General features: G+C 53.4%; 1 protein-coding gene across 5 annotated transcripts in view; it reads right to left on the bottom strand.

Annotated features, from left to right (window-relative positions):
- FLNA (filamin A) overlaps positions 1 to 16,063 on the bottom strand; it is an 86,489-nt gene extending 70,426 nt beyond the window's left edge. For 3 of the 5 annotated variants that reach the window (XM_055003306.1, XM_055003304.1, XM_055003307.1), the window contains exons 1-2: positions 15,946 to 16,048; positions 1,854 to 2,348 (exon numbers count right to left, since the gene is read on the bottom strand). In XM_055003306.1, the coding sequence (XP_054859281.1) occupies positions 1,854 to 2,259 (406 nt within the window). In that variant the 5' untranslated portion in view covers positions 2,260 to 2,348; positions 15,946 to 16,048. Of the gene's footprint in view, positions 1 to 1,853; positions 2,349 to 15,945 lie in introns of all 5 variants that reach the window. The other 2 variants (XM_055003305.1, XM_055003303.1) reach the window with 2 other exon arrangements.
- Between the last annotated feature and the right edge of the window lie 10,121 nt (positions 16,064 to 26,184).

Here is a 26,184-nt window from a genome sequence, read left to right as displayed (position 1 = left end):
CTTCTAACCAAAAACAGAGAAAGGAACCACGCTGCTGCGGAGGGAAGAGGCCTTTCCACTTCCAAGCCCATTCACTGGCTCCCTGCTTACCATCCCCTGTGCTACTTATCCCCTTTGCCTGCAGACTGAGAAGGGGGGGGGGAGAGGATGCCTGCCCTCCTCAGCAGCCTCTGCCAGCCAGGCTTGCTCTGAGTCAGCGTCTGGGTCCCAGTGACTCACTGCAGTGGAGAGCTGCACTGGGTTCCAGTCTCCCACTAGCCTCAATGACTTCCAGCAGGCAGTGGGGGGGGGGGCTATAAGTTCCCCCTAGTGCTTTGTGGAAGTTTCTTGCTAGAATTGGGGGGAGGGAGCATCTACTTAGAACCTATTGTGAAATCTCCCCCCCCCCTCCTTTGCTACTACCACATTGACAGTTATCCACCTAGGAGGAGCAGGACACGCCCAAACTGTGCTCCAGTCCTCTCTAGAAGAGGGAAGGCACTCAGCCAGGGCCACTTGAACACCTTTTCTGGGGTGGAAGAGGACGCAGGGGAAATGCCCATTTTTGCGCATGCGTTTCACTGTCTGCCAGCTACTGGCTCAGTAGTTCCTCTGCAACCACAGGGGTTGATCCTGACAACCACTTTTGCATTTCAGCATGGCAGGACACAAAAGCGCAAAGCACCCACGCTCAGCCTTTCAGAAGCTGGGCTGAGCACAAACCTACCTGCCCAGTCAGAGACACACCAACCAGGTTACTGGAGCCTGCTGAGGACACAACTGCTGTGTGTGTGTGTGTGTCTTTAAACAAGGGGCAAATGCAGGAAGAGGGAACTCGGGCAGGAAAGGGTGCCTTTGGCTTGGGGGGGGGGGTCACAAAGTTGACCAGGCCTGACTCTAGTGGGGGGAGGGGCCCAAGAATCCTGAGCGGATGCAAGAGCTGTATGCCACTGAGATACTGGGAAGGGCGCGTGGGGCAAATCTGTGCAGATGTGCTGAGCTTTTGGTTCCAGGCACCAAGCCCAGAAAACCACCCAGCTGCCCTCACAGTCTGGCAGGCTTCCTCTGCTGGGAAGGGAAGCAAAGAGCAAGAACGGGCTGCTGCTGCTGCTACTGCCCCAGAGGCAGGGCTTCCGCCTCTGATGCTAAAGACACTGTGATGCCAGTGCCAGCAGACATGCCCCCCTGCCCTTCCCCCACAGCCGCCTGGGAGCTGCCAAGAATTTACCCTCCGGGCCATTTGGAAGGGGGTGACCGTTGCCCCCGGCCCGACCCCTGGCATGAGCCGAGCCCAGACCTGCTTACTGAGGAGGGTTCTCTTCTAGGGGGCACAGAGCACCCCTGGCACCGCCGCAGCCAAGGAGCAGGTGCTGCGGCACGGAGGCGGCCTATCGGGGGGGCGGGGGGGGATGCGGTCCACCTGGGTGGGAAAGGGCGGGAGGCCCACAGGAGGGAGCCGAGCCAGGCGGCGCCCCTCCGGCACCCGGGGCCCAGGAAGCCGCGAACACAGCTCCCCTCGCCGGGCCCCCCGCCCGCCCCATCCCGAGGCCTGCCCGCTCACATCCCCTGCGGGCGCCCCGCGGAGCTCCGGGCTACCTGGCCTCACGCTCAAGGGGCCCTTTCCTATCCGGCCCCCTCCTGCCGCGGGCCGCCTCCCCGGCTGGCGAAGGCAGCGGCCCGACGGCTCCTCAGCAGCGAGGCTCCGGGCCGCTCCGGAGCAGCTAACGGGCCTCCCTGCCTCTCCCGGGCTGGGCGCGCGGGCGCCGCTGGGCGGGCTGCAGACAAAAAGCTGGACGCGGCGCCGCCGCCCCTGTCCTCCCGCCCGCCCTCGCATTCCAGCGGCCTCGGCGGCGCCGCGCCGGGCCGGGCCTCACCGATGGAGACGAGCTTGATGCTCTCGCGCTCGAGGAACTCCAGCGCCACCGAGACGTTCTCCAGCTGCATCTGGCGGAAGGTGGGGCGCGCGTTGTACTTGCGGCCCATCTTCTTCTGGCTGAGCACCTCGAGCAGCGCGATGAGGCGCAGGCCGTCGCCCAGGTCGGTCTGCAGGTTGCCGATGCGCTTGTTGACGCACTTGAGGTGCTCGTTGCACCAGCGCGTGAAGGTGTTCTGCTGGATCTTCTTCCAGGGCGCGTCCTCGGCCAGGTCCTTCTCGGTGGCCGGCATCTCGGCGGGCTCGCCCGGGCCGCTGGCGCTGCCTCCTCCGCCGCCTCCTCCGCCGGCGCCGCCTCCCGCTCCCGCCGCAGCCGCCTGGTGCAGCCGCGCTTGGGAGCCGCTCATTATAACGGCCGGGCTGGCGCTGGTGGGTGGGTGGACCCGCGACGCTGGGTGGGCTGGGCCGGCCCGGCCGCGGTTAAAGGCGCAGGAGCCTGAGGCGGGAGAGAGAGAGAGAGAGAGAAAGAGAGGCGGGCTGAGGCCGGGCGGCTGAGCTCCCCCGGCGACTCTCGCCGGCCTGGACGGCGCGGCTCTTCTGCCGCCCGCCGGACACTTGGCAGAGCCCCGCCCCGCCCCCGGTCCCTCCCGACAACCGCCCCGCTGGGTAGGCCGCGCTCCCGACGCGGGGCTTCGAACCCGGCCCTCCCAGCGCCTCGGCCCGAGGGATCCGCGCCCCCCCCCGAGGCTAGCGAGCCCGCTTGACTTCAGAGCCGCTTTGGGGGGCTCGGCAAGGGCTGCGTCCGTCGGGGACCTGGAAAGCGAAGCGGCCGGGGACCGCCGCTGCTGCTAGAGCCGCCGACGGGAGGCGGCTGTCCCCGGGGCCCGCCGGGTCCTGGCCTCGTGCCGCGGGGGCTTGGCGCCAAGGGGGCCGGGGCGTGGGAACTCCCCGGGCGCCCTGCGTGGCCCCGGGAGGACGCCCTCCCGCCGGGCAGGAGGGGACGAGGCGCTGGCGCTGCTCGCGGCTCCTTCGACAGCCCGTCGGGGCAGGCGAGCCCCGCGGAGGGGAATGGACGGGGCCGCCGCTGCTCGGCGCGCCTTCGCCCGCCACCCCTCCGGAGGGGAGAACCCCGGCGCCCCGACTCGGCTCTCTAACCAAAAGCGATTCACACGTGCGCGGGCACACACACGTGCAACGCGCCGCCCTCGAGAAGACGAGGCCCCTGCTCTGCACTCGCCCGGCCGGTTCGGGGGGCTTGGGCAGATCGGGCCCCAGCCCAGCCCCGGAGGGGCCGCGCAGGGACGCCGGCGGGCCAGCAGGCACACGTCGCCCGCATTCCTGCGCGACGCCCCCCCCCCCGCCCGCCGCCGCCGCCGCCGCGCAGCAGCCCAGCCCCGCAGCCCGAGGCGGGGGCAGCTCGGTTCTGCCTGGGTGCGTTGAGAGAGACTCGACCACCTCCCCCCCCCCCATCTGACCAGAGCCTGGCAAGGCCAAAGGTGCTTCGGGCCGGGGCTGCTCCTCTGCAGCCTCCATCGCCCCGGGGAGCAAGGGCCGGCGCTCAGGCACCCGCCGCCCCGCCCTCGGCAGTCTGTCTTGTGGATTGGCCTGAAGTTGCTCTAGAGCATGTGCAAAGTATATTCCGCGCCCCCAGAGCCATTCGGATGAGTGGCAGCCGGAAAGCCTAACGAGCGGTCTTTGCAGAGGAACGGAGAGAAAGGCAACTTCCATCCGTCTCCAGAGGCCAGGCCCATCCGTGCCTCTCCGTGGTGCAAAGCAGGACGCTGGACTAGGGAACCGGGGTGCCAGACGGCTGAGACCGGCCTTCTACAGAATCCGGCTGTTCTTCAAGCCCATTTCTGGCTACTCTTAAGTCGCAGTGGTTCTTCAGGACCTGACCTGCTGCCTTGGGAGGACTCAACCACACATTTCAGATTTCTTTTGCATTGATTTTAAGCGACAAACAGCCTGTTTGGCAGATATTTTGTCTAGCTGGGGAGGGGTGCAGGGACAGTGGGAGCCTTTAACCCTCCCCTCCTGCCATTGTCACTGGAAAAAAGCCTCCTCCAAGTGGCTTTGACTCCTGCTAGGGAAAACTTGCAGGCATCCCTCTTCCCCCCCCCCAGTAGGCATAGAAACAGCACGGGGGGGGGCTTTTTTCTTTTCCAGTGAGAGAATAGGGGGAGGAAAGGGTTAAAGCCCCCCCCCAATAAAGCAACTCCAGAGGCTGCATTTGCAGGGGGCTGGGCTGGTTCCAGAGATCCTCCTCTTAGCGCAAGAGGGGTGCTGAAACCTGGGCTTGCCTGCCTGGAGATCAGGTGTTCTGCTGTCTCTGGCCCCCATCCCATATGATACGGGATATGATACCCACTTTTCCACTCGAACTTCCAAACTTAAGATTTGCAGACTTAGACTAACTTCTCCATGTTGCTAACATGTTTTGTGGGTTTAGGGACCTAATTGGCTCAGGCCTGTTAGCCAATCAGGACCCCAAAGATTGACATGACTGCTGCAACAGTGGGTTGCCAGCCTCCAGGTGGTAGCTGGAGATCTCCCGGAATTTCATACCCCACTGAGGCTCCTCCTCTCCCCAAACCCCGCCCTCTCCAGGCTCCATCCCCCAAATCTCCAGGAATTTCCCAACATGAACCTGGCAACCCTACCCATATTGTGGCCAGAGGGAATTGGATGGTGCCCCTCAGCCTAGCCAATTACTGGACTAGTTGGAGTTTTTTGGAACCAGACCGCTCTATCATTCTGCCAGAGAAGGCACAGGGAGGCAGCAAATCTCCGGGGGCAGTTTTTTGGGATTTAGGAAGGGAAGCAAGGGTTTTTTTATTTATTCATGGGAGATGCACAGAAATGCGATCAGCTTGGAATAATTCCAGAGGGATAGAAACTGCAATATCCAGGAACCAGGGGGAGGAGAGTTCAGTCTCCCTGGATGCTGTTTCTGAGCTCAAAGTTACTAATCTTCAGCAATAGTATTTCAAAGGGAGACTCCAGTGTGAAACTGCTGAATTGGGAATCTATTAAGAGGTTTCACGCTACACCCGCCCACCCCTAGCTTGAATGAAAACTGGCGTTTCTTACTCATTACAAGTATTCCAGGCGTGAACTCGTGCAGCATTGCCAGTGAACGGACTCGGTACTTTTCCTGATTAGATCTGAATTTTATGGGATTACATCCTGCCTTTCATGTCCACTTTGCCTCTGCTGTTTCTTTGTCCATTTTCAGACCTCCTAAATAATAATGGTCAGCCCTGCCTGGCCCTTGGACAGGTCTAGGGCTGCTACACAGAGGCGGGCAATGGCAGGCCACCTCTGCTCATCTCTTGCCTTGAAAACCCCCTAAGGGGTCGTCCTAAGTTGGTTGTGACTTGACAGCACTTGATTACTGTTACATGATGACTGTCTAGTGAGGATCCACTCCCTGGATCTAAAGAACTGGGCTCTCTAATCGACAAATGCTTGTGCTGGAATAAAATTCTGATACAGGCGCTTGAGTCCTGTTCGGGGCTTTTTTTCTGGGAAAAGAGGTGGCGGAACTCAGTGGGTTGCCCTCGGAGAAAATGGTCACATGGCTGGTGGCCCCGCCCCCTGATCTCCAGACAGAGGGGAGTTGAGATTGCCCTCCGCGCCGCGCCGAGGGCAATCTCAACTCCCCTCTGTCTGGAGATCAGGGGGCGGGGCCACCAGCCATGTGACCATTTTCAAGAGGTTCCAGAACTCCGTTCCATCGCGTTCCCGCTGAAAAAAAGCCCTGGTCCTGTTTATTTTAAACCCGCTTGGACATTTTCAGTTAAAATGCACAAGAGCTTTTTGCACAACTGCTGCTCCTTTCAATGGAACGTGTGCCGCCTGTGGGTTCTATTACAGGTCAATCAGTGATTGAGGATTTCTCACCAAAATACAAAAATGTTGGGTGCTGGTTCCATGCCCGTTACAGTGAAGCTAGACCTATCTTGGGAGGGGGACGGTTGAGCTATGTTGTTTGCAGGAATGGAATGCACGGGAGGCGGGGGGGGGGGTAACTGCAGAACAGCCTTGTTCGTCCATGTGAGCCTCAGAACTAAGGCAAGGGGTGTTTTAATGCTGTTGGTGTGAAGCAAAGCAAGATAGAATATGTCTTATGAAGCAGATGCAATTGAGGTTCAGGTAAAGCGCTGCTCTGACCTGGATAGCCCAGGCAAGCCCAATCTCATTAGATCTCAGAAGCTAAGCAGGGTCAGCCTTGGTTAGAATTTGGATGGGAGACCTCCAAGGAAGACCAGGGTTGCAGAGCCAGGCAATGGCAAACCACCTCTCTTAGTCTCCTGCCTTGAAAACCTCACCAGGGGTTGCCATAAGTCAGCTATGACTTGAGGGCGCTCTCCACCACCACCAGGTAAAGTACTGCAGAATAGTGCCTCCTGGTGGTACAACAGCAAACACATACGAGAGGTGAGTGCGCACACAGCTGTCACACACAGCTTTTGTTCTGCCCTATCCGTTTCCCACGTGCCCATGATTCAGCGAACTTGCAGTGGTCTGCAGAAGCAACGCCAGCCCCACCCAGACTTCCTGCAAACAGTTTTGAAATTTCTCATTCTGCATCGCCTCCCAGGCACCCCACCCTGGGACTTCCCCCTCTCACAGAGTGAGCCAGGGAGAAGGCAGAAGAGATTAAACTCTCTGTGCAGCACAGGGGGTGAGGGATCATTGTAGGACACACTTAACGTTGGATCTGTAGAGGCTGCTGGGAGCTCAAAAACTGGCTTCATCCTAAGCCTAGAAGTGGGGGAGGGGGGCTTGTTGTTGTTACTCGGTGGTGGGTGGCAAGAGTCTCTGTGCCTGCTCAGTGATGCTTGACTCTGATTTCAAGCAACTGAGGGGGGATTAATGGGGAACCACAAAGCCAGTCCCGTTTGGACCTGGTGGGCCCTGCCTTTAGTGATGCTCTGATCTGATGGTAGGTTCAAGCCAGGAAATTGTAGCAAGGCAGCAGTGGGGGGGGGGGTGCCATCTGCCTGCCCTCTTCACACTGCTTTAATCACTGCTATTAAAATAGTGTAGTACAGAAATCATGAACGTGAAAGTCTCTAGCTCGAGAAACAGGGGTTGCCAGCTCCCAAGCGGGGCCTGGAGTTCTCCAGGAGTTAAAACTATTCTCCAGACTCTGGAGATCAGTTCCCCTGGAGGAAATGGCAGCCTTGAAAGGCAAACTCTATGGGCGCCCAGGTCACGGCGGTTGCCAAGTCTGCATTTTTCCATCTCCGTCAGATCAGACAACTTGCCCCTTACCTGACGCCCCAGGACCTGGCTACAGTGACCCATGCAACGGTCACTAGATTACTGTAGATTAGGCTAGATTACTGTAACTCACCCTACGCTGGGCTACCCCTGGGCCTGATCTGGAAACTACAACTGGTCCAGAATGCGGCAGCGCAGGTCCTGACCGGTATATCCTACCAGTCACATATCACACCTGTCCTGTGCCAGCTGCACTGGCTTCCGGTTGAATTCCGAATCAGGTTCAAGGTGTTGGTTCTTACCTTTAAAGCTCTGAGCGGGTTGGGACTGGTATATCTTTGGGACTGCCTCTCCCTGTATGTTCCCTGGAGACCGCTTTGATCAGTGAATAAATGTTTACTGGTGATCCCCGGCCCTAAGGAAGCCCACCTCGCTTCAACCAGGGCCAGGGCCTTTTCAGTCGTGGCCCCAGCCTGGTGGAATGCTCTGTCAATGGAGACCCGGGCCCAGCGGGACATATTATCGTTCCGCCGGGCCTGTAAGACAGAGCTGTTCCGCCAGGTGTTTGGTGGTTGAAGGGGGCGGTGCCATGTCGGCCTCCCACCTTTGGGCTGGGGGGGGTTCTCCCACCATTGCACCTTAATGTATTTGGTTACTTTATTATTGTTTATTGTATGTTGATTTTAGAATTATTGTTTTCTTGTTTTTATTGATTTTAACTATTCACCAACCAGAGCCCCTGAGGATGGGTGGTTTATAAATAATAATAATAATAAATAATAATAATAATAAAAGTGTATCACCCCCAAACTCTCATCTCTACAGGCATCACTGTGAAATGTCCAGGAATTTACCAGGCTGGAGTTGGCATGCCTATCAAGAAAGCTTTGGGTCACCTTAAAGGCTAACAAGACTTTATTCCAGCACAAATGTTAGTGGATTAGAGCTCCTACTTTATGCTGGAATAAAATCTAATTAGCCTCCACAAGAATCCTTTTTATTTTTTTCAGCAATAACTCTGGAATTAAGCAAGCTTGCCCCGCCCCTCCCCAGGCCCTTATCTTCAATTTTGCTTCCTCTTCCTTTCTGCAATATGGGGAAATAATACTGGGATCCTCTGCAGGATTGTTGTAAGGGATATAGAATAATAATAATAACAATAACAACAACATTTGATTTATATACCGCCCTTCTGGACAACTTAATGCCCACTCAGAGCAGTTTACCAAGTATGCCATTATTATCCACACAACAAAACACCCTGTGAGGTGGGTGGGGCTGAGAGAGCTCCGAGAGAGCTGTGATTGACCCAAGGTCGCCCAGCTGGTCTCAAGTGGAGGAGCGGGGAATCAAACCCGGCTCTCGAGATTAGAGTCCCCCACTCTTAACCCCTACACCAAACTTTCGTTTGGAACCCATGAAAAAATCCTATGAATGAATCGCATCCTGCACCTCTCCCATGAATGAAAAAGGGAGAGACCTCAGGTAGGGATATGAATGCTTGCTTGCCCCCTGCTGGACCAGTGAAGAATTGCCACCACTCTCCAATCAGCTCTCCATCCCAGCTGCTGTCATGCCTTTAACAGCCTGGCCTGAATCTTAAAATCCACACATGCAACCTCACTGCACACAGGACTCGCATTTCCAAAGCACGGTGGGACACACAACCACTGACCAAAAAAGACCCTGCCCCCTTTGCACATACGTAACCTGCTTCGTTGTGTTTCTTTTTATCAGCAGGCATTACAACAGCCCCACCTGGCCAGTATTACTGTTCCGTTTGGCAAATGGGGAAAGGGATTGAAGTAGACAGAACCAGAACTGCTAAGCTCTTGGCTAAGATAAGATTCAGTCATCTTAGGAGGATACAATCTGCTGCGGAAATGCTTAAGGGGAGATATCACAATCAAAGACAATCAGTTAAATGCTACTGACAGAGAGGAGGCCAAAATATTCAAGGGAATAGTTTTATGCCTGTCTCTTTTTTTATCAAGCGTATGTTTGCTACACACACTTGAAGGCAGTTGTAAAAATAAGTGGGCAAGGTGGATGTGAGCTCATTCTGCTTTGTCACTGTTGAGAGCGCAGACACTATGCAATAGGCTCATTTGATAGACAACGCACCTTCGACAGTGTTGTATAACCTGGTAGCACTTCTGGATGGGGGTGTCACATTTTGTCAGGTTCTTCTTGAATCAGGGTAGTGCCCCAGAAAAATAAGATTATACAGCAATCAGTGTTGGGGGGGGGGGATGAGAATTAAGAGGAGGAAGAAGGCAGGTTGCTTCTGTGCCTTTAAAATGAACAATCCGAAATGTAGGCGTGGGACATTTTACCTGTGTATGACTGCCATTGGGCATACTCATGATGGAAATAGCTATTTCACACAGTACATTTCGAATGCAGGTGGGGGAAAGCATCCAGTTCAGAGGCCATCCGTACAGAGCCAAGCTACAAGAGATGAATTACACAAGGAAGAGCACAGGAAGGGAGTTGCAATGTTAGCCGGGAAGCTGAGGTTTAAAAGCGATGGGAAGGCTTTGTCAATTTCCCCTCTCTACAGAGCCAAGGAGATCTCTGCTCAGAGGGTTTGTTAATTTCCTCTTTGCCTCTGGAAAGCTCTGTCAGTTTCACCTCCCCTTCTAGGAGGCAAAGAGGAAATAAACCTTCTGAGCTGTTTCTCCCTGGCTCTGTAGAGAGGGGAAATTGACAAAGCCTTCCCACCTCTTTTAAAACTCAGCTTCCCAGCTAACATTGGGACTCCCTTCACCTGCTCCTCCTCATGCAGTTTGTCTCCTGCAGCTTGACTCGGAGGCCAGCACACACTCGTTTAAATTGCTGCCTTTTCTCAGCAATGAACACAGATGCAACAATCTGGAACCGAGTAGGAGTCCAAATATCTGTTTACTGGTGGGGAACCTGGCCATTTAAACAAGTGTGTGCCATTAACAATGGACACACTGGAGAGGAATGTGCTAATGGAGTGCACTGGTGTGGCTGTTTGCATGGGTAAATGGGTACACAGTAATTGCCAAAGGTGTTTCCAATACACCCTATCATTGTGATTCACATTGGGGAGGGAGAAGCCCGTTCGGTCAGGCTGCGCCAGGGAAGGGAGAGAGTCCTGTCTGCTTTGGCACCAAGTCCAAGGGGTCGGCCTGCAGAATGCTGCCTCTGTGATCTGCGAGAAAAGTGTCTGTGTCTGTGAGAGATGACGAGGAGGAGTGCAGAGCATCTATGAACCTCTGCAGGGCGCTTCTGCCTTCCATTCAGCAGCTGTCTGCATGTCTGAGAGTAAAACACTCAGGGATGCTGCTCGGGTGGGAGCCAGTCCTACAGCCAGTCCTGCTGGCCTCAGAGCCTGAAGAAGGTTCACCCTCCCCATCTGCGTCCCAGCCTGCAATTTATTTACTCTCCCCTCGATTTTCATGCAAGCACTTGAGAATCAATGCTCCTGCTCTCCACTGCTTACCCTCCCCCTGTCCAGGGTTTCTTGGGGGTGTCCTTGGAAATATTTTATAAATGGGGGGAACTGGGCCGCATTCTTGTCCTGTCCTAGAGCCTCAGGATAAACAGTGTGTTAACTAAGAGCAGCAAATAAATTTTAAAAACATTAAAAAGTCCACTATGCAATGATACAACTGATTTAATTGTAGTTAGCATCTCAAATGGTCGTATCTATTCACTCAACCTTTTTGCACTGGATGGGACATGCCCGTCCCATGAGGGCTTCTAGTCCCTGTGGCCGGCGGGCGGCCAGTCCCCAGGGGCCAGCGCAAACTGTTGTGCCATCGGCGCATGAAGCCCCTAATGGCAGCCCGCCCCACCAGTTCACGGGCCATTGCGGGATTCCCCAATGGACGCTCCAGTCCTTTCAGTGGGGGTGCATGAAAGAAAACGCCCTGCTGGGCTGCACCTCATGGGTCAGATTTTCAGAGTGGGCGACTCTGCCCCCCCCCCATGGTGGCACCCCAAATCTGCCCCTGAAGTCAGTTGCCTCGCCACACCTCAGAGTCAGGACAGATCAGAAACAGCTGCTGACGCATCTGAGATGAGAGTGTTTGGTGCCAACTGTTTTTTAAAAGGGAGGAAGCCACTGTAGCTGGGTCTGTGCCAGCGATCGCAGGCAGCCGTCAATGCCGGCAGAGCTTTCCCCATTGTCCATTGGTGCGAAAAGGCTTGGGTGGCTAGAAATGGCTGCTGTCTGGATAGGTTCGGGCCAGGGCTCCTGTGGCAGCAGGTGGTGTCAAGGATCTTTCTGTGCATAGCCCTGATCTTGGGAAGGCCTGCTTGGGAAGCGTTGCTGCCCCCTCCGCACCATCTAAGAGGTGCGCCTTAGGCCATCTTGCAGTGGCGGGAAGATGGTGGAGCACAGCCCTGGAGTCATGTGTAGCCACTCACGACTGAACGCTCGAACTCCAGCATCTTCCATCAAGTTATAAGGTCATAACTTAAGAGCAGCCCTGCTGGGTCTGACCAGCTGCCCACCTGCTCCAGCATCCTGCTTCACACAGGGGCCTCGCAGGCGCCCTGAAGGGCCCGCAATGCAGGCATGGAGGGCAGGGCCTTTCTCTGGTGATGCTCATTAGCACTGGTATGCAGAGGTTTACAGCCTTCGGGTGTGGAGGATCCTTTTACTGACTGTGGCTGGTCTCCGTGAAATCTGGGGATCTTGGAGTGCAAAGACCCATTTCCTCATTGGAGCCCCTAAAAATACTGCCCCATCAACTGCTCGGATTCAGCTGAAACGGCCAGCGAGTCCCCTGCCCCCATACATTTCGGGTTCCCCACTCCACCAGGGCCAAAGCTGCCACTACCCATCAGTTCATGATCAGCAATAATCTGATCCCCAGAAAGGCAACATGAAAGATCCCCTTCGAGCTCACAGGGAGAAGCTGGGAAATGAGCCCCCTCGGCGCGTCAAAAAGGCTTTGGGGGCCAGGAGACGTGCCGTGGAATTCCAAGGTTCTATCAGTAGGTGGCACTCTTTCCCCTCTTCCCACCTCCCACCCCTTCCTCCGAGTGGCTCAGAAGAACTCCCAGCCTAGGGACCTTCGCTTCATATTTTCCCCTTATTTGGAGAGCTTCATTTCTTTGGCTTTTTAAAATAACCAGACGGACCCTCCCCAGGGCCCCGGGGGAGAGCAGTAGGATGCAGGTCAGAACGGGAGAGGCGTCAACAGAGGCAAGGCGCCCTGGGGGGGGTGAGAGAACGGCGTGGATTATTACTGGGGAGGGGGTGGCCTTGCTGGGTTTAGTATGGGGAAGGAGGGTATCTGTGCAGAAGGTCAGAACAAGGCGAGCTGGCCAGTTTGGGGATCTGGGGTCAGAAAAGGCAGTTCCTGGTTCTCCCACGCTGACTCACCGAAAATACCTATCTATCTAGTACATTTTCATCTCCCCCTTCCCCAGGAACTCAGAGCAGCAGACATTGTTTTCTCTTCCCCATTTTATTCACACAACAACCCTGCGAGGTGGATTAAGCGTGGAGAGAATGTAACTGGCTCAGGGTTACCCAGTGAGTTTCATGGCAAGCAGGGATTTGAACCCAGCTCTCACACTTCCGAATCCAGCACCCTAGCCACTGCACAACACTGGCTCTGTTCCCCCTGTAGGTATAGGGGAAAAAGGAATATTCTGTTCTCCCATTCTGTAATCGCCCCGTTTATTTTATATTCTTCATTGAAGCCGCACCTTTTTCCCTAGTAGGAACCCAAAGCAGTCAACACTGTTCTCCTCTCCTCTATTTCCTCCTCACAACAACCCTGTGAGGAAGGCTAGGCTGAGACTGGCCCAAGGGTACCTGCCAGCAAGCTTCCATGAAAGAGAGGGAACCGGAGCGTGGGTCTCCCAGCTCCTAGCCTGGCGCTCTAACTGCTACACTCTGCTGTCTCATTTGTGCTTACGGCAGAGTAATTCAAGGGGATTCATTGACCTGCCTCGTAGTCTGGTGCAAGGCAGCTCTGGAGAAAGAGCTGAGGATCCGAAGGCTTCCTGACACAAAGGATTATTCACACAATCACTTCAGCCCGGGCAACCACAGTCGTTAGTCTACAGGTGCCAATTTTCTCCCCACATTGCCAGGAACTGAGCTGGTTGTGTGAAAACTGCCCAGGTGTCACAGGCCAAGGTAAACCTAGATCCGTTTTGGGGGCCTTTCTGCTGGGGTCAGCCAAGGAGGCTGACAGGCAGCCAGACAACTTCCTCGTCTTGCTGCATGTTCTGGCCATCCCCCTAGGGACTACAGCCCCCCAAAGCAAGCCCCCCAACCAAGCCTTCTACCCTTCTTCCTCTTTCCCAGTAAGGCAGCTTAAAGAAAGTTTGAAGAGTTCTCGCTGCCAGGACACACCCAGAGGACATCTCCAAGGAAATCTGCCCAGGTGAGACTGAATTTGCCAAACGGTAGAAGGTGCCAAAGAAAACACTGAACACTCTTTCAGCATAGCACAAAGCATGCCTCTGCACCCTTAGGATAGTCTCAGGTGGGTAGCTGAGTTGATCCGCAGTAGAACAACAGGATTTGAGTCCAGTGGACCTTAAAGATCAACAAGATTTCCAGGGTTTAAGCTTTCAAGAGTCAAAGCTTCCTTCCTCAGTTACTTTGACTCTCGAAAGCTCACGCTCTGAAAATCTTGCAGGTCTCAAAGGGGCCACTGGACTCATCCTGCTGCTCTTCTGCAGACCAACATGGCTACCCTCCTTTTTAATGCATCCCTGGAGCATTTAGGACCGATGAGCAGGCATCTTGAATGTGGCCTTCTAATAGTCCCACCTCTGATGTCTATGCTAGCAGCCAGCACCCTCATTCCTCTACCTACCCCCCTACCCCACCTCGATTCTGACCCCAAATGCTTTTGGAACACACATGCAAAAGAATTCTAATGCAAAGGTTCTAAGGCACATCTGAAACCTTTATAATGGTTGTGCGGAAGATCCCACCCTTTTATGTACAGCTATGCTGTCAAGTCACAACTGATTTGCAAGGGGCTTTCAAGGCAAGTGAGAAGTAGAGGCAGTTCCTCAGTGGTTTCCCGTCCAAGTACTTGGTGGTTCCATCTGCTTAGCTGTATCATGCTGCCCCCGCCCCCGCCTGTGCTTACTCCCATTTATTTCACACCAGAGAGCTGCCACAATTAACCAGGTTTCTCAGCCACTAAACCTGCATTTTAAGACTGCATGTGTGAAGAGGTTTCAGAGGCAGGCATGATTTTGAGCATCTACCCATCCCTGGGAAGAGAAAACAAGCTTTCTTGAACTCCCACGGCCGTGTGCCCAAACAGATGGCGAAGCAGAAGTCACCTGTATGTGGTTGACACCGCATTCGTACCATATACCACACTTGCTGTTCACCACATTTGTACCATATACCACATCCTGATTCAATGCCAAATTATAGTTCACACATGGAAGAATATGCAGTGAAGAGTAGAAGGCTCGGCATCCTCCTAATTTAGCCGTCTTGCCCAGTCTCAGAGCTGGGTTCAAATTCCCAGTTAATGCCGATCAAAAGCACTGACTGAGTGGCTTTTAGTCTGCTCTGAGTAACCTATTTTGCAATCATCCTGTCATCCATTTATGGCAGACACTTTTCTCACAGATCCAGAGGAGTTAGCCGTGCCAGTCTGTAGTAGCAAAGTAGTAAAGAGTCCAGTAGCACCTTTAAGACTAACCAACTTTACTGTGGCATAAGCTTTCGAGAACCACAGCTGTCTTCATCAGATGCATCGTCAGCTTTCGAGAACCACAGCTCTCTTTGTCAGATGCGTCTGACAATGCATCTGACGAAGAGAGCTGTGGCTCTCGAAAGCTTATGCTACAGTAAAGTTGGTTAGTCTTAAAGGTGCTACTGGACTCTTCCCACAGACGCTCACAAGTGTAGAAATCTGCCCAGGGACTCAGCCATGAGTGCGCATTTGCACATGCCCTGGCATACAGGAGAAAGTGCTCTGGAAGCACGGCGCATTGTGCCATGCAATCCAGCATAAAGGGCACACTCAACAGGGCTCCCTTAGCCAGTGCCCACATCGAGGTGCAGTTGCAGAGAAGCCAGGAGCGATCGCTCCCCCAGGCAGCCCACCCATGAAGGCAACGTGGGATGCCCTCAAGGACGGCAGAGCAGCCGGGGAGACCGGGGCATCTGAGCCAAGCACCAGAAAGTTCTACTGCACAAAATCTCAGTAAAGGGAAGAGGATCTGCGCACCAGCCCAGCACCTCCTCCAGAGAAGTCTCCGGTGGGCAGCACCCCCCCCCCGCCCACGGATTAATGGGAAGGGCCCTAGGATGGCTGGCTTGGGCGTGCCCCCACCCCAAATGCCTCTGGCTTCTCCTCTCGAGGGGCAACTGCTGCTGTGCCGCCAGGCCAGGGCGCTGCTCCCAGGCTGAGCCAGGGGGGCCCGGAGCGGTTTCGCGAAGGTCACGAATCCCGGGCCAGGAGGGCAACCGGCGCCCCCCTGAAGACGCCCAGGTGCAGCCCCACACTGAGGGGGGCGAAGGCGACCGAGGAGGTGCCGGGGGCGCCGGGCTGCCTGGGCCCTCCTGCCGGGCACCGAGGCCGGGAGGAGTCCAGGCAAAGGGCCGCTTGCAGCGGCGTCTCCCGAAGGCGAGCCTCCGCCTGCCGCCCCCGCAAGACTCCGGGGCCGAGGCGAGGCACCCCCTGCCCTGCCCGCTTGCCGGGCGGCCTTTCCCGGGCGCGGAGCGACGGGCCCCGGCGACGCCCGCTCCCCGTCTCGCCTGCCCACCCGGTACGGGCCTGGGTTCGAATCCCCGCTCGCCCAGGCAGCTCCCTGGCGGGGCCGCCGGCAGGCGAAAGCGGCCGCGCCCCGCCGCACCCCCGACGGCCGCGCTTCGCCCGCGCCCTCCTCACCTCTCCCGAGGGACGCGCAGGGGCCGCTCGCCGCCTTCCCGCGGGCGGACGGACGGGCGCTGGGAGGCTGGACGGGCGGGCGGGCCGGTGCGCCTCGGGCCGGAGCTGGGCACGGAGTGGCCGGGCGGCGGGGGCTGCGCGGAGGACACCGGCCGGGCGGGCGGGCGGCTCAGCGCGCCTTAATTGGTAAAGAGCGAGCGGCGGGGAGGAGGGAGCCAGACGCCGCCCCGGATGAGCGCCGCGCCAGCGCCCCCCGGGCAGGGGCTGCCCTCGGGCCGCGGGAGGGCCGCGCCGCCCGCCTCCCGCGCGGCCCCCTGGTGAGGACGGGGCCCGGTCCCGCCGGCCGCCCAGAGGCCCGCGCAGCCTGCCCGCGGCCGCCCCGCCCGTCTTCGGCGCGCTTAGGGCCCGGCCCGGCCTACCCCGCAGGGCTGGTGTGAGGATAACACGAGGGGAGGAGGGGGAGGAAGCCCCCCTCGTCTTGATCAATAAGCGGGGGGGGGGGCGTCTCCGCTGAAGACCCGGGGCCCGAACACGCGCGGCCCGAGCAGAAGCCGTTCGCCGGGCCGGGCCGGCTGCTGGGCGTGGCGGGGAAGGGGCAGCGCGCGGGGCGGGGGAGGCCCGGAAGCGGCGGGGAGCCGGGCCGGGGCTGATAAGCGGCTCGAGGCCGGGGAGGGCCGCGCTCGTGTGTTTGGAAAGGCTCGTTTGTTGTGCGGGGCAGGGAATGCAAAGAAGCCGCGCTTATGGCCGTCTGTTCGTTCATCAGCAACGCTTCCAAATATGCGTGGAGTTTACACGCGTGAGATGCGCTCGGCCTGCGAGCTGAGCAAGCCCAGAGGGGTGTGTGTCCATGCTGTTGGGGTGGGTGGTTTGCACCTGTTTAAGAAGGGGGGGGTCATCTGCGTGCAGCCACCTGGCCCCAAGCACTTTTCATGCCTACCCTTTACTGTGCACATTTGCTCTTTAGCATGCATGTTTGTGAGAATCCCGGGAACCCTGGTCTATGGAAGAGCCGGGACGAGGGTCTGTGAGAGCCGGGTTCAAATAACAGGCCGTGGAAGCTGGCTAGGTGGCCTTGGGTCAGCCTAACTTTCCCTGCTGGGTTGTTGTGAGGATAATGGAAACGGATCCAGGTCCCTATTGGAGAGAACGGCAGCCTGTCACTGAAGTCAACATACAAGTACCACCCCTTGGTATTCCCTGCCCTGCTATTCAACAGGAGGCAGGTTCCATCAAGAAATTCTCTTGCCTTCTCTCTGTGGTGGATTGCCCCCCCCCATCCCACTGATGCCCCGAACCCACTGCCTGCAGTAGCTGGCTCATCTTCATCTTCTGTCTTGGGGGGCAATTTGACGTCCCCTCAGGTTAAAGATATGGGGGATGTTTAGCCCACAAAAGAGAAGACTCTTCAAACATCTAAAGAGCCATCTCAGAGAAACGGGCAGAGGCTCCTTCTCTGTTGCTCCGGAGGGCCAGAGTGGAGATTTCGTTGGGGTGGCAGGGGAGGCTTCCTTACAACAAGAGCAGTTTGACGTTGGAGCCAGTTATACGGAGGAGAGTTTCATGCAAAGACTGAACGGTGATGCTCTAGATTTGAATTTCCTGCATGCAGCAGGGGACTAGACTAGATGGCCTCTAAGACACCTTCTGGTTGTATGATTGAGGTACATTTCTTTTATGTGCCACCCTGCACATGGGCGAAATCAACAGCAGGCCCTACATGGGCTTTCTCTGTGGTGGCCCCTACCTACCCTGTGGAACGGCCTGCCTGAGGAGGAGAGGAGAGCCCCCACTCTCCTGGCTTTCCACAAACGATGCAAAACTGAATTATTCAAAAAGGCTTTTTTCTCAGATAGGAGGGCTGTATTGTAGGGAGGGGATCTCAGATGCTCCGCTAATGAGTTAGGGACCATAGACTTCACCAGTAAGTTGTATTGGATTCCTACTAATGCTATGTCTTTGTGAACTTGTATCTCTTTACCCTATGGCATTGTTTATTCCTGATACAGACTGTGCTAATCTCACACTATGTAATCCACCTTGAATCTCAGTGAGAAAGGAGGACTATAAATGATATAAATGAAATAATAAAATAAATTATCTCTCCTAGAGCAGGGAGCATGGTGGTTTCCCAAGGATCTCCCGGTTGTGCATAGTCAGCCATCCTTTCTGCCCTACTTATACACACGTGCACACCTGAGGATGGTGTGTGCGCTGTTGTGCAAAGCATCCATGGAATATGACCCACACATTTCCTCTGCAAGCACTGTTGTGGAAGTCCGAGCATGCAGTGCTCTTGGCCATTTTAGAAGTGACTTTAAAAATTTATAAAACTGGATGGCATCCATTGGGTTGGCAGGAGCCCTCCCGTCCAAGCAGTGACCAGCACAAACCTTGTGTGCCTTCAGCAAAGAGGCTGCTGCATCAGGCACCCTCTGGCCCTATTTCAATAGGACAATTTTGTCCTGCCCATTGTTCAAGGTGTGCAGGGAAGCATACATGACTGTCCTTTCCCCATTCTATCCCCATGAAACCCTGCAGAGCGTGGGGCCAGCCCAGGGTTGCCCAGAGAGCTTCATAGCAGTGAGAGGATTTGAACTTCAGATCCGAGTCTGGCTGGCGGGTTGGCCGCTGTGTGAAGCAGGGCAAGGCTGACTTTACCCCAGCTCTGCCTACTCACAGGGCTTTTCTTCTGGGAAAAGAGGTGGTGGAACTCAGTGGGTTGCCCTCGGGGAAAATGGTCACATGGCTGGTGGCCCCGCCCCCTGATCTCCAGACAGAGGGGAGTTGAGATTGCCCTCCACGGAGGGCAATCTCAACTCCCCTCTGTCTGGAGATCAGGGGGCAGGGCCACCAGCCATGTGACCATTTTCAAGAGGTTCCGGAACTCCGTTCCACCACGTTGCAGCTGAAAAAAAGCCCTGCGTACTCAGAAATAAACACAGTGGATTTCAACTGACGTTCCAAGCAGAACTTCAGCCTTACCATGAACGTTTTATGATTGTCATGAAAAGTATGGAAGTACACTGAACATCAAAGGACGCATGAGTGGGATCAGCCGGTCATCTGACCCAGCAGCATTGTCTCCCCTGCTCTCTGCCGGGGTCTTGAGAGGAGTTCTCTAGTTGGACTACCTGAGATCCTGTTAACACCTTTGAAATCCTGCGGGCATAGAGGAAGCCATGGGGGCAGAGGCAGCAATGTGGAACTGGCAAATTGTGAGGATAGAGTTAAATGATCCCCTGAATTAAAAATATAACCACACTATTCATGAGTTTCTTTCATTTGCATGCTACATGGATTAACTCCAAACGGAATGGGAAATGTGGACAGGCTATTTTACCGATAACACCCATGTTGTAGACGAAGCAACATGGCTGCAGTGCAAACCATGCAGTAAGCTCATAACTGAGCACAAATTTGAATACAAAACCTCCAGTTGCACATCCACTGCTGTGTTCAGTGGGCCCCAAATAGCATCATGTGTCTGCACAAAGACACATGGCTGGCTGTCTTCCTGAAGAATGGCCATATATGCACACCTGGAATGAATTTCTATGGCATGAATTTCTGCATTTAGCATCCCGTGCAGATTAGACTAGGACTTAACACCCTGTGCCGAATCATTTTCCTTTCACGGTTTTTTCTTTTAATTTATAACGTCCAGTTTCAAGAAGGGTTTTGGAGAACTGGAAAGCTCATGTATGGTTATGTGACATATGGTTGGTCCCAGTAAAATGTATTGTGAAGATTGTGTTCTGGTTTTGTAGCACAAAGAAACTTTGGGATTCGTACTGGTGAGGTTTACTGCCGAAGCGCCTTAGAACAACAGTAACTTACTGCCATATTAAGAGATCACGCTGAAGTCCTTCATGTTTGCATGGTTCAACTAGCTAATCCAGTTGCAGAGACTCCAGTTCCTGTCTTCCGTTGCGTGAAGGGTGTGGTTCTTCCAGGATGGATGCGTGCCCTCCCCTGCAGCCTTTGAAAAAGACACTGCCCATTTCTACCCAGCATTAGTGATTTATTTATCAATTTATTTAGGATATGTACATGCTGCCTCTCCAGAGATCTACTCGAAGCAGTTCACTAGTAAAGAACAACACAACAAAATATTTTTTTTAAAAACCAACATAAATGTCAGTATTGAAAACAAGCCATTAAAAACATCATAAAATAGTCCTGGGCTAGAAGTAGGCTTGAAATCCCATTTTAAAAAGAAGGGATTCTTTTAGTGAAAAGTCTGGGGAAATAGTATTGTTTTGGACTGGTGCCTAAAGGAAAGTAAGGTGCCAGGTGAGCCTCCGGGGGGTGGCATTCCAAAGGTGAGGTGCCACCACTGAAAATGTCCTGTCCTGTCTTGTCTCTAGCCGCCAGCTGCCTCTCACCTCTGCAGGTGGGGGCATGAAGAGAACTGGAGGACTGGACAATATGGGAGTAGGCGGTGCCCGAAGAACCTTGGCCCCCAGCCACTGAGGGCCTTAAAGGTATGAACCAGCACTTTCAATTGTGCCCAGAAACAGACGAGCAGCCAGTGTAGATCTTTCAGCACTAGGGTGGTATAATCCCTGTATTTAGCCCGGACGATAGCCAGACCCAAAATACTTTGAATCAACTGTAATTTCTGGACATTTTTCAAAGGCAGCCCCTTGTAGAGTGCACTACAGTAGTCAAACTTGGATGTGATTAGAGCATGAACTGTCATATTCAACTTTTCATGGAAGAGCGATAGCTGGCATATCAGCCGAAGCTATGTGCTGTGGAGGAGCACATGGGCCACAATCCAGCTGCACCTCCAGTCAGCAAACTTGACGCTTCAAGGAGAGAGTGACCCACTACAGGATTACATACTTGTTCCAGATCCCCTTCGAGTTGTGAAAGGCCAAAGGGATTGTCTCAAAGTTCATTTTTTGTTTCCCAGCAACATTTCCTGCTCAACTGCAAAGACATTAAAGCTCTTTCAAAATAAGATGAGTAGACTAAGAGGAACTGAAACACACACAAGCCACCAAGTGAAAATGCTAGCTTCTAGATGTCACTGGACTGTTAGCCAAGAAGTACAAGGATATTTTCTGCTGTATGAGGCTATGTTCTTTCGTGACACTGAAGCACCGTACAAGCATTGACCGCAAGCTAAGAGACTCTGCTGCCTACCACTTAAGTTGATGCTTTTATTCTCAGGTAAGTCACGTTAACGCTACCTGCTGGATCAAGAGTCTCACAGAGCCTCCTCTTTGCTGTTTTTTGGAAGGACTTGCTGCACAGAGAGCAAGGAAACCATATCCTCCAGCCCCCTGCATGCAAGGGGGCGAGGCCACTGCATGTCGAGAGGATCCCCCAAAGGCTCTGGCACATGGCTTGTTCCTCATTGTGGTACAATTCCTGGTGGCTGGCTAATATTTACGTTGCCAGCTCCTGGCCTTGACCCCGTGAAATCCCACCTCTTCCTGTCATATAACTCTGATGTCACAAACCTGCAGCTCCCTGAGCCCCACGTTGCAGCTAGGGGGGAAAAGTGGGTTCTGAAAGGTCAAAGACCACTGCTTCGAAGTATAAACCCTCAGGAAACTTTCTAGTCTCTCCACATCCAGTTCTGCCAAAGGGATCCTTTCTTATTTCCACTGTCGAGCATCCTGGAACTGCTTCACTTCAACTCCTTCCAGCAGCCAAAGCTAAACCGAGGCGGATGTGTAAGTCTGGCCTCTCTTGGTTACCTGCTGAGTCTCAGCTGCCGAAGAGCTTACCGGAAATGAGAGATTATCTCCTGTTTAATTATAATATTAGTAACAACAACGTTCGATTTATATACCGCCCTTCAGGACAACTTAACACCCACTCAGAGCAGTTTACAAAGTATGTTATTATTATCCCTACAACAACAATCCCCCTGTGAGGTGGGTGGAGCTGAGAGAGCTCTGAGAGAGCTGTGACTGACCCAGCTGGCTTTAAGTGGAGGAGTGGGGAATCAAACCTGGCTCTCCAGATTAGAGTCCTGCTGCTCTTAACCACTACACCAAATTGGCTCTCATTGGTTAGCTGGGCTAATTCATGGACGATCATAAACTGATAAAGACCTCTCTGGGAAGCCAGGTTGACCCTCCTGAGTGTGATGGGTGGAGAAAGAGTCGGGCTTTTTGCACCCCTGCACACTCAGTAGACAACCTGGATGAAAGCAGAGGTCACCAACACAGATGATGCAGCTAACTTGTGGTGACCAGATATTTAACTCTGGTGAGCCTAGGGTTACCAACAACCTCGAGAAAATTCTTGGCATGAACTCCTGACCTATCCTATACATAAAAGCTGAGCCATATTGGCAACGACTCACCTCTTATCCTTGTGTAGGATACCCTGCTGCTAGAGCCGGTTGTATTTATTTTCACAATGGGCTCTGTTGCTAGTTGGTTATAACGCTGACAGTTCAGCTATTAAAGATGCAGAAAACCATTTTTGTTTGTTGAAAACAAATTTCAAGGCACAAACTTTCCAGAGTCAAAGCTCCCTTCTTCAGATACAAGTAGGAATGGAGATCTCTGATTTTTTCCTGAATTTGTGAATAAACTCAAGTTCCACCATCTCATACTGTCATCTCCCCTTGACGCTTCTTTGCAATAATCCAAGATGCCAAATCTGTCCCCTTATTCACTCCAACACAATCACCAGACCTAATAACACCAGTACTACCATCTCAGGTTCATTCAGTTGTTCATCTTCCAATGTTATATGTGCTATCAAGTGTCAACCGTGCCCTTCCTCTCCCTACACTGGATTAATCCCAAAAGAATAAACGGACATACATCTGACATTAAGAATCACAGCTCTCAGAATCCAGTGGGAGAACATTTTAATCTTCCAGTCCATTCCATTGCTGACCTAAAAGTGGTAGTCTTCAGAGAAACTTCGGGGGGAGATTACAGTGAAATTACGGAATTTGAGTTCATTCGCAGATTAACAACAATGGACCCCCAGGGCTGAATAAAGACACAGGATTCTTATCATACTGCAGGTGCTGGTTTCTGCTGTAATCAAGCTGCATTGCATCTTTGTATCCGGACTCCCTTCTTTGCCTTGCCCCTCCCACCTCCTGAGTAGGATATAAAGGCTAAAGGGTCTCCAGTCCTACTTGTATCTGAAGAAGAAAGATTGAGCCTTAAAAGTTTATACCCTGTTGGTCTTTAAAGCATTACTGGATTTGAACTTGCTGTTCTACTGCAGTCCAACATAATAACAACAACAACAACAACAACATTCGATCCATATACCGCCCTTCAGGACAACTTAATGCCCACTCAGAGCGGTTTACAAAGTATGCCATTATTATCCCCACAGCAAAACACCCTGGGAGGTGGGTGGGGCTGAGAGAGCTCCAGAGAGCCATGACTAGCCCAAGGTCACCCAGCTGGCTTCAAGTGGAGGAGTGGGGAATCAAACCTGGCTGTCCAGATTAGAGTCCTGCTGCTCTTAAGTGACTGACCCAAGGTCACCCAGCTGGCTTCAAGTGGAGGAGTGGGGAATCAAACCGGGCTCTCCCGGTTAGAGTCCTGCGCTCTTAACCACTACACCAAACATGGCCTTCCACCTAAAAAATAAAGAGAATAATATTATTGACACAGCAAATAATGATAGAGGAGCAACTAGCAAATCAACAAAATTGAAAGCACTTCTATGATCAGCATTTATTTATGTTGTGCCAGTCCTAAGTTTTCCTTTAAGGGGAGGGGGCCCCTCTCTCTGGGGTTACCAACTGCACAGCAGGGCCTGGAGTTCTCCTGGAATTTCAACGGATCTGACTACGGAGATCAGTCCCTCAGGAGGAAACGGCTGCTTGGGAGGGTGGACTCTAGAGTATACCATAGTCCACTCTTTGAAGCTATGGGAGACTAGGAGAGTAAGAGTCTCAGCAAAATGCAGGTTGCGAAATTCCTGGAAATTTTGGGGGTGGAGCTTGGAGAGGGCGGGGAGGGGGCAGGGAGGGGAGGGGCCTCAGTGGGGTATAATGCCGTAGAGTTCACCATTCACAGCAGCCATATTCTCCAGGGGAACTGATCTCTGTCACCTGAAGATCAGTTGTAATTCCAGGAGATCTCCAGCCACCACCTGGAGGCTACAACTAAATGGGAAGCTCTCCCAGTCAGGCTAACAAAAACAAATAGTGGAAACCCACTGCTGGGAGTGGATACTATAACACAATTCTCAAAATTGTTTTTTATAATTGAAAAAGTGCAAAGTGCTACATGTTATGTACATATAAATACAGTATAAATACATTTACAATAAATGTCTAAAAGACATACAAAATATCCACAATCCAATAAATACAATATTACAGCCAACTAAGTCCATAGACTGTACTATGAAACTAACATCCAACAGAGAGTTTGCAGTTCATTCTTTCTCTCTCTCTAGGTGTGACAGCAAAAATGGATCCCAAAGGGAACAAAAACTTCTACATGTAAACGTCCTGGATGGTCATCAATCTTACATATTGCTATTAATTATGTTTTATTTTTATTTTTTTTTATTTTCCTTTTTGCTGCAGGTGGAACCAGAATCAGAGGAAACAAGTTCCACAATCCCAACATGTAGCACTTTGAGAATTGTGTTATAGTATCCACTCTCAGCTGTGGGTTTCCACTATTTGTTTTTGACCACCTGGAGGCTGGCAACCCTAGAGGGCCTCTAAAGGCCTTGGGCACCTGCCCCATTTCTCCATTGGACAACGTGGCCCCGGTGAGGTGGAATGTGGTTGCGTGGGGCCATAGGCATGTATGGGATATTATACTGTGATTCAGGGGCAGAGGCGACCTCCTCTCAAGCCAATGCCTTCATATTCAAAAACATATTTTTCATTTTTTTAAAAACCCTTTGAAAGTCATGCCTGCTCTTCAACAATACAGCTTCAAGGCAAGCGGAACCAGGAACCCATTTTTCAAAATGCAGTAAACACCAGCAAGGCTGTTTTCCACGCACAGAATGCCCTGCCAGGCCCTGTGCCGCCTTGCCTTGGTTCTGGTCTTTGGAGGCCTGGTGCTTCCCCCCCCTCTCTCCCGCTGCCCCACCCCTTGGAACACACATCTGGCCAGAGGGCAGGGGGCCGAGCTGCTCCTCTCCCACGTCCGGACAGGATGTCAAGCTACTGACAATGGAAAAGAGGACCAGTGGAAGTGCCACACAAAGGCTGATGTGTCCTTGCATGGTTTCAATGCCTGTATTGAGGGGCACCGGCCGACCCTTTGCCTGCCGGGTGTGAGGTGCCCAGCAGAAAGAGAAGACCGCGGGTGGAAGGCCAGGAGCAGAGCATGTGGATTAAGGGTCCTCCTTGTATGCTTTTCACACTCCTGTTTCCCACTGAGGAGCTCTTGGTCACACACAGTCCTTTCTCCTACAGGGGCATAAACCTCAGTGGGGATTGGGTCCCCTCTGGGATTTCCTTACAGGAGAAGAGGGCTGCCAGGTAGCACTCTGAAGCTGCTCAGGAAGGCTGTCAAGTTCACTTTTCAGTTAGCAAGTTAATGGGAGGCACGGGCTGGTTTTGTTTGCTTTTGCAAAGGCGGAGGGGGGGGCTTCAGTGAATAATATTGGCTGTGAAGAAACAATACAGAGAGAGAGAGAGAGCCTTTAGGGGAGGGGAGGGGAAGATTAACAGAAGCGCTTGGATCCCTCTAGCAATCAGATGGCCTCAGTGGTTGAAGAATGCATTTCCTGTAGCCTGCAATACAACCTCTGATGTACATAATGGATCGAGAGAACTATGGTTCGCCTTTGCAGATGGGGTGCTAATAACGCCACATTTCTGGGTCCTGGTGGGTCCTGCTTTAGACAAAGCCAGTGTGGTGCAGTGGCAAGATTTGGGTCCAGTAGCACCTTAAAGACTAATTAGATTTCCAGGGTATGCGCTTCCGAGAGAGCTTTTGTATCTGACGAAGGGAGCTCTGACTCTCAAAGGTTCACACCCTGGAAATCTAGTTGGTCTTAAAGGAGCTGCTTGACTGAATTTTGCGCTTCAACTACACACCAACACAGCTGCCCGTGTGAAACTGGCCTCACTAGGGTCTCAAATCAGCCCTGTGGACCCCCGCCCCCACCAAGGAAACTTGTTAGCCTGTGCCCCTGTCCTCTTTAATCAATGGCTGACAGCTCTTTTCCTTTCTCCTGTATGTCAGGTTGCCAACTTACCCACTGTCCCTTTCTCCTGTGCCTTTGTAACAGAGCAGGCAGAGAAGTGTTGCCTGATGTTTAACG

This window comes from Eublepharis macularius, chromosome 19 (assembly GCF_028583425.1).
Source record: "Eublepharis macularius isolate TG4126 chromosome 19, MPM_Emac_v1.0, whole genome shotgun sequence".
NCBI classification, from domain to species: Eukaryota; Metazoa; Chordata; class Lepidosauria; order Squamata; family Eublepharidae; genus Eublepharis; species Eublepharis macularius.
Note: the sequence above shows the minus strand (reverse complement) of the source record. Positions and strands in the feature narration are given on the sequence as shown.